At 40.1% G+C, this 14,794-nt stretch overlaps 1 protein-coding gene across 1 annotated transcript in view; it reads left to right on the top strand.

Moving 5' to 3' along the window:
* The first annotated feature begins 5,370 nt into the window (after positions 1-5,370).
* The window catches only part of bcl10 (BCL10 immune signaling adaptor), a 52,249-nt gene continuing 42,825 nt past the window's right edge, over positions 5,371-14,794 (top strand). Inside the window, exon 1 of the mRNA XM_039734874.1 lies at positions 5,371-5,727. Within this exon, the coding sequence (XP_039590808.1) occupies positions 5,677-5,727 (51 nt within the window). The 5' untranslated portion in view covers positions 5,371-5,676. The remainder of the gene's footprint in view (positions 5,728-14,794) is intronic.

Here is a 14,794-nt window from a genome sequence, read left to right as displayed (position 1 = left end):
GCACTTTGTGGGAATTCCACGGTTTGCAGTCTGAATGGGGTTCAACGGCTTACCCACGCCTCTCTGCTCCGGGTAGACACACGCTCAATGTCATGCATAATTATTTATTGAATGCTAAACACTTCTGGAAAGACACGGTTGTCTAAAACGGGTTGGTGTGAGAATACAACAGTAAGCGAATGAAAAGATGGAACTCTGGAGAGAGCAAAATACAACACAATAGTGAACCCGCGGTATAAACAAACACCGCATAATTATTTATTGATGGTTGAACACTTCTGGAAAGACACAGTTGTCTAAAAAGGGAGGGTTTAAGGATACAACAAAAAGTGAATGAAAAGATGGAACTCTAGACTTTTCATTGCTCTGTGCGGTTTTGGCTGCCTTTCTATATATAATCCACCAAGACACCCGACCACGGTAGTAGCGAGGGAGGTGTGAACAAAGTGCAGGAGCATCTAAGAAGACGCATTTTGTCGCGGATGCGAATTGCTGTATGTAGCATGTAAAACAGTTTGCTATGGTGCACGCGGTCGTGCATCGTAACCGAAAACTCGGTTTTTAAAGACTACTTACTTCATTGCGTTTTAACCTCAGTTGTAAAGGAATGTTTTAAGGATCCCATGGGATACCCCTCGGTTTTGACTGCTTTTCTATATATAATCCACCAAGACACCCGACCATGGTAGTAGCGAGGTGGGAGGGGGGTGTGTACAAAGGGTAGGGACGTAATGAATGGGAGCGTATGAGTCACACTTAGTGGGAATTCCACGGCTTGCAGCCCGAATGGGGTTCAACGGCTTACCCACGCTTCTCTGCGCTGGGTTAGACACATGATCAATCTAATGCATAATTATTTATTGAATGCTAAACACTTCTGGAAAGACACGGATGTCTAAAACGTGTTGGTGTGAGATTACAACAGTAAGTGAATGAAAAGATGGAACTCTGGAGAGAGCAAAATACAACACAATACGTGCATGTGGACTCTTACCACAGACGAAAGGGACTAACTGGGTGGTCGGTGAGTTTTTGCGTCTGGGCAAATGGGCAGGCAGTGTGAATGCCTAGAGAGCGAGGGTAGACGCCGGCCGGTGAAAAAAGAGTGTTGGTGGGCAGGGAAACGTCTTCCGTGTTCTGTGTTCCTGCAGGAGAATCTAAGAAGATGCATGTTCGTTGCGGATGCGAATAGCTGTATGTAGCGTGTAAAACAGTTTGCTATGGTGCACGCGTCGGCGTGTAACCAAAACTCGGTTTTAAAGACTGCTTACTTCATTGTGCTTTAACCTCAGTTGTAAAGGATTGTTTTAAGGATCCCATGGGATACCCCTCGCAAAACCGTTACACACGCTGCATATGGCAATTCACCTCCGCGAGAAACATGCCTCTATGAACAGTCAACGTAGCTCGGAGGTGCATGACATTAACCTGACCTGCACTGCATGTGGCCTCTACGACAGACGAATATAAATTACGCCATTTTTTCTGTGTCGCCGCGTCCGAGTTTGTGGGCGTGGCCCTGCGATTTGTCGTCATATCTAATGATCTTGGAGTTAGTGGGTGTGGCTCCTTCCTGTGTGCGCCATAGGTGTCTCACTTGTCGGCGGCTCAGTGAATCCGCTTTCCATGGTTGTCTTGCCTTAGTGAATTATATATATAGCATCTACAGTATATACCACATATACATATCTATACTAATAAAAGGCAAAGCCCTCACTGACTGACTCACTGACTCATCACTAATTCTCCAACTTCCTGTGTAGGTAGAAGGCTGGAATTTGGCAGGCTCATTCCTTACAGCTTACTTACAAAAGTTAGGCAGGTTTAATTTCGAAATTCTACACGTAATGGTCATAACTGGAACCTACTTACGTACATATATACGGCCATAGCCTGCAGCTCGGTTGCCGTGTGAGGCGGAGTTGCGTCCCTCATTGTCACGCCTCCCACGTAATTGAGTGCCTGCCCATATAAGGCCGTCTGTCAGCAGCAATGCAATAGACACGCTGCCGCTAAATATTCGTGGGTGAAGGACTGTGCTTATGCAAATGAAGATGAGATGGTCAGGGATAGACTAGTGTTTGGCACAAACTCAGCGAAAGTGCGAGAGAAACTTTTAAGTGCCAGGTCTTAGCTAACATTAAATAAAGCCGTGGACATCGCAAGATCGGATGAGATAGCACAAGCACAGCTGAGAACCTTCAATGCATGTACTCAGAGCGGCTCACGTGAACCGACTGTGAACGCAGTACGCAGAGAACAAGCCAGAGCTCCAAAGAGTGCTGAACAAAAAATGCATTACACAATTGAGAAGGCAGCAAAAGAATATGAAGCGAGTGACACATACAAGCATATTCATAAGTGCAGCTACTGTGGAAACAAAGCACGGTGTAAACCTTAAGTTTAAATTAAGTTCATAGACATGCTGCTGCTGCCGTTTGTCATGCCTAAGATGAATACGATATTTACGAGATACAAGTTTAATGACAAGACGCAGGGTATAAACGAGACTTTTGATCACTTTGTAACGGAGTTAAAATTGCTGGAGAAGGACTGTGCAAACGAAGATGAGATGGTCAGGGATAGAATAGCGTTTGGCACAAACTCAGCAAAAGTGCGAGAGAAACTTTTAAGTGCCTGGGCTGAGCTAACATTAAATAATTGCTGGTGAAGGACTGTGCTTATGCAAACGAATAGGAAAGCAAGGTGTAAAGCTTAACTTTAAATTAAGTTCATGGACACGCTGCCGCTGGCATTTGCCATGCATAAGATGAATAAGATATTCGTGAGATACAAGTTTAATGAGAGGACGCAGGGTATAAACGAGACTTTTGATCACTTTGTAACAGAGTTAAAATTGCTGGTGAAGGACTGTGCTTATGCAAACGAAGATGAGATGGTCAGGGATAGAATAGTGTTTGGCACAAACTCAGCAAAAGTGCGAGAAAATCTTTTTTACGTTCATAGACACGCTGCCGCTAAATATTCGCAGGCAAATTCATAACTTAATACCAGGAATGCCTGTTGAACATCTTAGATTCACGAGAACCGATTTGGGTAGTGATCATTTCGATGAATGAAACCTGTTATCTTTACAACGGTTGACAACGAAGATGAGATGGTCAGAGATAGACTAGACAAACACGGAATGTTACTTGAACACAACACATCCTCCAAATACGAACCTGATTGAAACAAATAATGATAATCAAATCCTTGATGACAACAACACTCATAACAGTCACAAAACAATTACATTGACAATCATGTCACATTATTCTTAAAATGGTTTCTTTTTTATAACTTCTTTTACACACTACTACGCCACTGCGAAGCGCGGGTATTTTGCTAGTGTATATATATATATATATATATATATATATATATATATATATATATACACATACAGTATATACTGTATATATACACACAGTATATCTTGTTTCTATACTTCCATAAAGTGAATATAGTGTCTATCATGTTAATTAAGGTTATAGTGGTCTAAATCATAATTTAAAATAAGTCAAATATTTAATCGATTATAAACAAAAGAAAATTACATGCGGGGACTGCAGTGAAGACAACTAATATACAAATAACACCAGTAGTATAAGGCCTCGACAGTTGAATTCTATACATACCACAATGATTTCCAGTGCCAAAATATCAACACTGGGTAGCATTCACAGCAGATCTTTTACTTTCAGTAAACTGTACAACTTCACTAACTTTAGAAGCATGAGGAGTGCTTCTGTTAGGAATTGTTTAGCAGAATATATTTTTGCAGGAAAAGAGTAATGAACCTTCCCTTTGAAACCTAAAGGCAGTAGAAAGCCAGTCAATATGGACTTTGATGCTAGATTTTAATAGGCTAATCTAAAAAAAGGGTCAGCACATGCAGTCACCATTATCCTCTCCTAAGTATCAGTAAAGTAATACATGACCACAAAGCTGCTTGTAATAGTGAAAAAGCCCAAACTATGTAACACGAGCTGTGGTGGGTGTCATAAAACAGATTTTAACTGATTGTGTTGTATGAGATACTGGTAAAGACAATAAATTTAAACAAACATCTACAGGAATAAAAAAGCCTACCTTAGGGAAGGGTTCCATCAACAGTGTAACCATCTCTCTCCATTCACCCTTTCAAAGTACAGTACCTGAATAGATACCATTTACTGAAAAATGTATTTGACATTTAGGATAAAACATGTATGTTTTTAAATCCATGAATCTGACATAAAAGTAATTATAAATAATATAAAAGGAGCATTATAATTGATAATAGTAAGAAACAAAATGGTGTACTATTGGCCTATTATCCTAGTTGCTACCTGACAAACTGCATGTCTGTGTCACAACATTTACCTGTCTTATGAACTTGTCCTCCTCTGCTTCTCCCTAGGGGCGTAAAGCATTCCATTTTGCATTCAGAATGACAGAAAATTGTTTTCTAACCTCATGAATGCTCACCTTGGAAACTGCCTGGTCATTTTGGATTAACACATAATGCAAAATCTGTCCTACATTGCCTTTAGATTAAAAGGGCTTAATTTACCATAATATGTAAAAACCTGAAAAAGAAGGGTGAAAAAAGAAATATAATCTATGAAAGCATCAAAATAATACCAAGTTACCGTAACCATCTATTCTATAGCAGAAGTAACAAAAAACAAAAAAAGAGAGAGACAGAAAGGTTATCAAACTGCGTTTCTGTTTTAACACAATCATTTTCTTCAGTTGTGTCCTGGTTAACTAAATTCTATTTCTGCTCAAGTAAAATCATAAGATAAATTGTTATAAGTTATCAATGTTTATTATTTCAAACCTCATTATGCAAATCAAATTCTTATGACATGTCATAATAAAATATATGTATTCCATATGAAACACTACCAATAACACTAGGTAACAAAATGTAAATTCATTTTTATCACATAAATCAATAGAGCTAAATCTTTGAATATTTTTGTACCGATTTCAAATATTTACAGTATAATCACACAAGGACTTTAAGTGGCACGTTATTAAAGGACACGGTCTTTGCTGGGTTTGTATGCTCTCCCAGTGTCTTTCTCCCGCATTTGTTACTTCGCTGTGGACTCAAAACTGAAATGGCGAAGGCACACGAGTCACTAAATCCATCCACCCACCTTCTAACATGAGCAGGGTCACGAGGAAAAGTTTAAACTTTTCCTAATAATGTTTTTTATGGTTGCTGGAGTCGTCATTTAACGTGTTTTGTGTTTCAAATGTCAATTAGCAGTAACACAACGTGTGCTAACGTTAAATAAAAGGAAACACCATTAGAAAAAAAGCAGAATGACGTGCCAGGTGAGCACAGAAAGGGGAAACCGTTTGCGCGGCTCTGTCACTTCTCTTTTCACGTCATTCTTTGGAAACAGGAAGCCTTTTGTGATTTTCTCGTCGGGCACAACGCCGAGCGTGCTAACTTGTGGCGCTTCTCGGGCTACGGCTGGCCGTCAGGCGGGCATGTTAAGGAGCTGGCGACCCTCGGGCCACGCGACGTCTAACACTTGAGATCTGCCCTACGAGGACAGCGGCCTGTAGGAAAAGGCGACTTCGGTGTGCTCTGGGCGAGCCGAGTTTTATAAATAGGGACGGTGCTGGCGTCCTGTTTGAATCCGGAAGACTCGTAAACACGAAGCAGCCACAATGGATCTCCCCCAGCTAACCGAAGATGAAATGGCTGATATTAAAAAAGAAGTAAGTATCTTGACTTTTGATAGTGTCTCGGGACACGCGCTTGGTCTCGTTCGGCTAAGCTGCTCGGTTATCCTGCCGTGGGCCGCCGTGTACAGACAGCCGGGAAGAGGAGCAGTGCAGCGCGAGCGCACGAGGAAGTCGCCAGAGCGGCGCGCTCTTTCTAATCGACAGCTCGCGGGCTGCGGCAGGGTTTTGTCACCACGGTGGCGCGCACCTCCTACGGGGGTGGAGAGCAGGTGCAGCAGGGGCTACGCGTGGGCAGTTTCGCGTTTCGCTTGGCTGCTCGCTTCAGTCGGGCATCCGTTTAACAAGCCTTACGAGTCATTGCAGGAAGTTTCTCATTTTGTAAGGTCGAAAGCTAAGTGTTTAATGCAGTGTGAGCTAGAGCAACGAAAACGTCTGTTTGAATTTTTAACCGAGAAGCTTCAGTTCTTTCGCTGTCCAGTTTCACGAACACCGAGAGTCGTTCGTGTGACGTAGCGCCGTTGGCTGCCGTCCAGAAATGCGACACAGAGGCCACCACCGTGAACTACAAGGGATAACTGGTTCTGCATGCCTGCACGTTTTAACAGATTCTTCAGATACTGAAAACACAGTTTTGTCAAAGTGGCAACTAATCGCCTTTAAAGCTTGCGTCGTGCAGTATCATCTGAAGCTCCCCCATAAGACAGTGTTGTCCTTTTGAAGAATACCCCTGAAAGCAGGAACTTGATTATCTATCCATGTTCATTTAGATAGATAGATACTTTATTAATCCCAAGGGAAAATTCACATAATCCAGCAGCAGTATACTGATACAAAGAAACAATATTAAATTAAATAGTAATAAAAATGCAAAGAATTAAAATAAAATGAATGTTCGCATTTACTCCCCCGGGTGGAATTGAAGAGTCGCATAGTGTGGGGGAGGAACGATCTCATCAGTCTGTCAGTGGAACAGGACAGTAACAAAAGTGTGTCACTGAAGCTACTCCTCTGTCTGGAGATGACACTGTTAAGTGGATGTAATGGATTCTTCATGATTGACAGGAGTTTGCTTAGTGCCCGTCGCTTTGCCACAGATGTTAAACTGTCCAACTTTAATCCTACAATGGAGCCTGCCTTCTTAACAAGTTTGTCCAGGCGAGGCGCCTCTTTCATCTTTATGCTGCCACCCCAGCACACCACCGCGTAGAAGAGGGCACTCGCCACAACCGTCTGGTAGAACATCTGCAGCATCTTACTGCAGATGTTGAAGGATGCCAACCTTCTCAGAAAGTAAAGTCTGCTCTGAGCTTTCTTACATAGAGCATCAGTATTGGCAGTCCAGTCCAATTTGTCATCCAGCTGCATTCCCAGATATTTAAAGATATTTAATCCTTCACCTTTTATTTTAATTAGCTGAAAATGTGATCAAGTGATTTTCATTTTATGCAATTAAAACATCTAGAGGAGAAAGCAATCTGTGCATAAAATGTTAGAGCATACGTCCCTTTTCTGATTCTGCTTATTATGCTTGATCAAGATTTCAGGGAACTGGAATAAGTTCCTACAGAATGGGGTGTAGAGCAGGTACTAACTGAAGAGAAGGCATCAGTCCATTGTAAGGCACACTCATCACCCACAATGTGCCAGTTTAGAGTTGCCATTTAATCTAAAATATTTTTGAACTGTCACTGGAAACTAGAAAAGCCATACAGGCATGTTGAGAATAAGTAGATTTCATCAGTACCAGGACTTATACCCAGCATCTTGGATTTATATGGCAGCCCTGCTGACCACTTTGAGGTCCAGCAGGACTGGTTCTTGTTACCAATTTCTCAGTGGCAATACGTCCAGCTTTGAGGCAGTTTGGTTTGTTGTGGCCCCTTTCCCCACATACTGTCTGTGCACTGACCAAAAAAATTAATTCAGATCCCTGTGTTCAACACAGAATAAAGTAATATTCTGCATGGAGAAAAGCAGGTTCGCAAAAGTGGTGAAGGGTAATATTTACGAAAGCAAGGAAGAGTTTAATCAAGTGAAGTTAGAGAGTTTTTTTTTTTCCTTTCTTAAAAGGATCTCTTTGGTGGGTTGCAATTGTTAGACTTACTGAACTAAAACATTACAACATAAAATTCTCAAATCCATTTAATTCAGGGGTAGGCAAAGTCGTTCCTAGAGGGCTGCAGTGGTTGCAGGTTTTTGTTCCAACCCAGTTACTTAATAAGAATCACTTATTGCTCAAGTAACACTTTTGCTTCACTTTACTTGTCTCGCTTGTTAAGATTTTGAACCCCTTATTGTTTATTTTAGTATTCTTGGTTTTTAATTGCTCCTTATTAGCAATGAGATTCAAATGACAACAGAAACCAACATTTCTCCATTTAGCTTGTTTTCATTTACACCAGTGTGTATTTATCATGCATAGTTTGGTTTAATTAAATTCGTGGAAGAAAAGTGAAGAAAAAAAGTGAGGGGCTGAAAAGTATTCATCCTTTTTAGACTTCAAATCATTTGGATGACATCCTTAGAAAGGAACAAAAATCTAGGATATGAGTATGATTTGATATGGTAGAGTTAAAGCACTAACAAGCCATGAAATTAAATTATTGGCAAGGATTGTTTTCTAATTAATCAAATCGGAACAAAACCTGCAGCCCTCCAGGAACGACTTTGCCTACCTCCGATTTAATCCAATTTTTGGTTGTGGGAAGACTATCCTGGCAGCACTTGACAGGGCGCCAGTGTCATCAAAGGGGTCTACTTACACATGCACTGGCGCACACACAGGGTTGATTCAGTTTCACCAGTCACCCTAACCAGCATTAGCAGACATTCCTGCAGAGGTGGCATTACTACACACTAAGGCACAATGCAACCCCACTTTATTAAAAAGATATAATTTTCAATTGTGACACACTCAGATGGATGTTGGTTAAAGGTAAATTTCACAATATTTCCTCTCAAAGAAAACTAAAATGCATGAAATAAATTTCTAAATGGCATAGTTTAAGGCAGTACCTGAAAGACCCTCTTATCTGTCCATAACAATTCAAGAGACCCAAGGCTATGTCCACACTACTATATTTTAATTTAGAATTTGCATTTTAAAATGAAAAAGATGGCCATCCTTTCTTGTCACATTGTTTCTGGAAGTATCTCTGTCCACACTAAAATGACCAAAAACACGTACGATGTAGCCATTTGCCTACACTGGGCATGCCGCATCAGCATAAAAATACTTGGAGGGATGTTAACTCTGCCGGCCACAGGATTTAATGCAAAGATGTATCAACCTGTAAACTGTTCGCCTTTTTCACATGTATGCAACAGATAAGCAACACAGCAGCACCATGGAAGGCAGCTCTTCTGTGTCTACTATGTTGGAATGTGTTTTTCTTTTGTGAAGGGTGGTTAATTAGGGAATGAGAACAGAACAGAATCCAGTCAAGGAAAGGCTATGTAATAAGCACAAACAAATAAGCCCCATTAGAGTCTGTGTTTTCACCTATCCACATTACAATGCTGAGGCTGTGATTGCAGAAGTATACAGCTCTGGAGAGCATTTTTAAAAGTCTCAATTTTTAGCAGTTTAAAATGCCTGGTTTGTGTGGACAAATGTTAAAAAATGGAGATTAATATCTACATTTTTTAATGAAAATGTAGTAGTATGGACGGGGCCTAAGCTTGATTAATGCTGATTTTCAACATTCTTCTCTAAATTGGTGTGGTGTGTGTGGTTGGAAGACTGGCTTCTCATCCTAAACAGCTTATTGCCTTGTGACCAGTGCTTACATGATTGTCTTATGTTTTTTTTTACTCTCCTTTGATGCAAAAAGTGGGATGAAACAACTGAAGTTGTTTTCAAGAAAACTATTGCCGAGTATAATAAAAAACAGAAAATCTAAATTTGTGACATAAAAATAAGAAGATTATCATAAAAGTATTGTAATTTTTTCAGTTGTGTATACTGCTGTCAAATGCAAGACAGAGGGAAAAGAGACCACATTAGCCCATTCTACAGTCTCCCACTACTTTCATGAATACTTTATATAAAATGGTTGTATTAGCCCCTTGTGTCAGCTCAAAAAATGGTTGGCAGAACATATTTGGCCAGTGCACATAGCTGCTTCTTTTTTTTTTGAATAAACAAAATTCATATGCAGAGCACCTCAGTAATGCAGGGATCGGCAGTTGCAATTCATTAAAGGAACACAAGAAGGAAAACTGCAAACCTGAAAAAGTTAAAATACACAACATATAAAATATGTATTACAGAGCATTAAAGGATAGGCTTGATATATACTGCTCAAAAGAATTAAAGGAACACTTTTTAATCAGAGTATAGCATAAAGTCAATGAAACTTATGGGATATTAATCTGGTCAGTTAAGTAGCAGAGGGGGTTGTTAAATCAGTTTCAGCTGCTGTGGTGTTAATGAAATTAACAACAGATGCACTAGAGGGGCAACAATGAGATGACCCCCAAAACAGGAATGGTTTAACAGGTGGAGGCCACTGACATTTTTCCCTCCTCATCTTTTCTTACTGTTTCTTCACTAGTTTTGCATTTGGCTACAGTCAGTGTCACTACTGGTAGCATGAGGCGATACCTGGACCCTACAGAGGTTGCACAGGTAGTCCAACTTCTCCAGGATGGCACATCAATACGTGTCATTGCCAGAAGGTTTGCTGTGTCTCCCTGCACAGTCTCAAGGGCATGGAGGAGATTCTAGGAGACAAGCAGTTACTCTAGGAGAGCTGGAGAGGGCCATAGAAGGTCCATAACCCATCAGCTGGACCAGTATCTGCTCCTTTGGGCAAGGAGGAACAGGATGAGCACTGCCAGAGCCCTACAAAATGACCTCCAGCAGGCCACTGGTGTGAATGTCTGTGACCAAACAACCAGAAAGACTTCATGAGGGTGACCCAAGGGCCCCATGACCTCTAATGGGCCCTGAGCTCACTGCCCAGCAGCATGCAGCTCGATTGGCATTCGCCATAGAATACCAGAATTGGCAGATGCACCACTGGTGCCCTGTGCTTTTTACAGATGAGAGCAGGTTCACCCTGAGCATGTGACAGAAGTGAAAGGGTCTGGAGAAGCCATGGAGAACATTATGCTGCCTGTAACATCATTCAGCATGAGCAGTTTGGTGGTGGGTTAATGATTGTCTGGGGAGGCATATCCATGGAGGGTCACACAGGCCGCTACTGGCTTGACAAAGGCACCTTGGCTGCCATTAGGTATCAGGATGAAATCCTTGGACCCATTGTCAGACCCTATGCTGGTACAGTGGCTCCTGGTGCACAACAATTCCTGGCCTCATGTGGTGAGAGTATGCAGGCAGTTCCTGGAGGATGAAGGAATTGATACCATTGACTGGCCACCACACTTTCCTGACCTAAATCCAATAGAATACCTCTAGGACATTATGTTTTGGTCCATCCAATGCCACCAGGTTGCACCTCAGACTGTCCAGGAGCTCAGTGATGCCCTGGTCCAGATCTGGGAGGAGATCCCCCACAACACCATCTGTCATCTCATTGGAAGCATGCACCGATGTTGTCAGGCATGTATACAAGAACACAGGAGCCATACAAAGTGCTGCGTACAATTTTGAGTTGCTGCAATTACATTTTGGCAAAATGGACTAGCCTGCCACATAATTTTTTCACTCTGATTTTTGGGGCGTCTTTGAATTCAGGGCTATGTAGGTTGATCATTTTCATTTCCATCAAACGATGTGGCATCCTTTCGTTCCTAACACATTACCCAGTCTATATCAGTATAGATATCCAGGAGGATTTCTTTTTCCCATTGAGATCTGATGTGTTTTCAAAGTGTTCCTTTAATTTTTTTGAGCAGTTTATTTCTTTAAATCATTGTTTTTTTAATAATTGTATCTTACATTTATTTAACTCAAAATCTTGTGTTTAAATCTTGTGTTTTAATGAAGCATTATTTATAAAGTAGAAAAAGCATCTTCCAAAATTGTTAATTTTGGTAGGCTGTGGGATACCAGAGTAAAAGTGAAATAAAAGTCACAAATCTTGCTGACTATGTTCACTTAGGAGCAAAGAATTTTCCCATGTATTGAACTACATCTAGACAGCACAGTGGCACAGTGGTAATGCTGCTGCCTTGCAATAAGGAGACCTGCGTGGAGTCTGCATGTTCTCCCCGTGTCTGCTTGGGTTTCCTCCCACAGTCCAAAGACATGCAGGGTAGGTGCATTGGCGATCCTAAATTGTCCCTAATGTGTGCCTGATGTGTGTGTGTGTGCCCTGCGGTGGGTGGCGCCCTGTCCGGGATTTGTTCCTGTCTTGTGCTGGCTGGGATTGGCTCCAGCAGACCCCCATGACCCAGTGTTAGGATGTAGCAGATTGGATGACTGACTGAACTACATCTTGAGATGCTAGACATACTGAAAAGGTGCAAGTCTACCATATATAGTTTTTTGCAAAAATATTTTTTTCTGGAATTATACCATATTTAAAGAAGACCAAAATGTCCTCTTCATTTCTTATGCTGTCTGTCTACATGACAACCTTTCTCCTCCAGTGGCATGGATATTGATAACTTTCTTTATGAATGCTGCAGGTACAATTGTATTTTAATAGAAATTCAATCACACAGGTAGTACTTTTTGGTGAAACTGTACATTTTTATAAGAATTTAGGCAAATAAGCTGTCATTTTATATCAATATATCCAGCTATAAAGACGAGGAGACATTTATCCCTAATTGCTAAACCTAATCAGCATAAGATAGAATACACAGATGAGAGCCCGCAGTTGAGCAAAGAAGATGGAAAAACAAGAGGAAAATATACTGCCTGAGGCTACAGTAAACCTTAGGACAACTGGTGACTAGTAGTGTGCTGATGGAAATTGTAAAATAATGCTTACTGAGGATGAATGTCTTTGCTGAAGAGAGTGGGGCTTGATGCTACCACCTTTGAAAAACGTACATATGTCCAGGGATGAACACACTTTATTTGGTTAGGCTGCTCTTTATGTTACTGATGATTGATTGACAATTTTTCAACCATCGTCAATATAGTGATGTAGAGAAATGTTTTTATTTTCTGAATCTAAAGAAGAAGAGGCAATCAAAGGACAAATGGGCAGCTTTTGTGAGAGTAAATTTATTGTTCTTTTAGCTGCAGTGCCACATTGCTTACTGTTAATGCCCCAAAGCTCCAGGTCACAGTGTGTGGTTTCTGGATAGTTGTTTCAGTTTTCCAGAAGTATAAATTGTGTGCGTATAAATCTAATCTAACGCATACAGCATGAGGATTGTTAGACACAAGATATTGGGTTTGTGTATTTTCAAATCATTTAGGTGAAAGGCAATATCACTTGCTTTACTTTGTTGTGTTCTACTCCAGCACTTCTGATTTGAGCTATGCCTGTTGTTTACACAAAAACAACATCAACGAAAGTCTTTGTGAACTAAGAAGTAAGTGTGTACATTTTGTCATATTTTGGGCAGAGTGTGTCCCTGGCTTATATTTATTTTCCTTTTCCTCTGTTTGTTATAAAATGTGTATTTTTTGTTACTATTATTTTGTTTATGTATTGTTTACTATCTATGAATCACAAGTTTTTCTGTTTATCATTATTTTGTGGGTAGAACTCCAAAAGAAGATCCTTCAATGATTCACTGTCATTGGAATAGTGCATAATTCAGAGTACCAAGTTTCTGTATTTTTCTTGCTTCTGTATTTGGTTGTCAATTACTGAATTTCATTTAAAATTTGTTTGTTTTAGGCAGCTTTTTAGGAATACCTTTTTGACATTTTGTTCTATTTTTGCTTATTTAAAATACATTTATTTAAAGATTCCTTTTTGGACTTGTCTCTCTAGCCAAACATTTATGGTATCCCAGCCCTAAACAGGCGTTTCTTTATATACTTTGGGGCATTTAATACGTTTTTGAGCCTTTGAAGCCAAATCCCTGTTTGAGCCTCTTTCGGCACAAGCCTACTTGTGGGGTGTGGGGTAAGGCTACCCGGGGTGAGGCTTGGTTTATGGGTCTTTCTCCAGGCCTCACACCCTTTTGCTATTTTTTGTGCACATAATGGCAAGAATCATGTGATTAAAATTGATTATTTCCATTTTTGTTTCATTATAATTAAATAGCTCAAAATTATGGAAGGCATGTTTTGTGAAATAAAAGCCTTTGGTTGTTCAAAGAAGACATACAGTATTTGTTAAGTTTTAAGGTTTTCGTTTCACGTTTCAAAAAAGATAGCCAATGTCTGGTGACGTGGGAGATACATTATTTATAAACTAAAAAAAGAGTATCAGTTAAAATTACAGGTTTCTGAAGTAAATTAGAATTTGACAAAATTGGGAAAAATAAATTTGTCTTCAAAAATACCAAACTAATCTTTTAAATGATTCATTAGCATGAGCTATTTTAGTATTGCAAGCAAGTCAGCTCTACGTGTATCAGCCAATCAGGATTGTAAATGCTCAGTCTGTGCAAATCAAGATCAATGTGTAGCCACGATTTGAAATTGAATTTGCTGTGGAAACAGATTTATGATATTGGTATCTTTTCTTTTTAACTAGCTAAGATAAAAGTAGAATGACAACATTCTTTGTAAAAATTAAGTAATTACTGAGTCCAGTTGCTGGTATCTTAAGTAAATATGTCATAATGTGTTGGGCGCTAGTGATACACAGCAAGTCTTGTGGGATGATGAGTGGCTGAACTAACATATTTGCCTTTTGTACTTTCTTAAAATTAAATCCATTTATAGGGTAAGTTTACAATTTGTTGAAGGGCTGTGAGCAGCAGCATTTTTCTAGCCACTTTGAATGGTCAAATATGCTGTTCCTCAACAGGAAGCATTCTAGTAGAGACCTACACAGGACTGGTTTCATCTTACATCCTTGTTTACAAAACTAAACGTTTCTCTATCAGCAACACAAGTGATTACACTTTGGAATATGGGCTTATGGCCAGAAGTGTTCTTTTCTACATCTGCTTAGATTTGCCAATTGTGTGTTGTGCCGCATTGTATTTAGGAAATGAAAGGTGAAGGCTTAATCAAATTAAATCAGCTGACATTTCCCTTCCCATTATTGTCAGA

Source organism: Polypterus senegalus, chromosome 14, assembly GCF_016835505.1.
Source record: "Polypterus senegalus isolate Bchr_013 chromosome 14, ASM1683550v1, whole genome shotgun sequence".
NCBI lineage: Eukaryota > Metazoa > Chordata > Cladistia > Polypteriformes > Polypteridae > Polypterus > Polypterus senegalus.
Note: the sequence above shows the minus strand (reverse complement) of the source record. Positions and strands in the feature narration are given on the sequence as shown.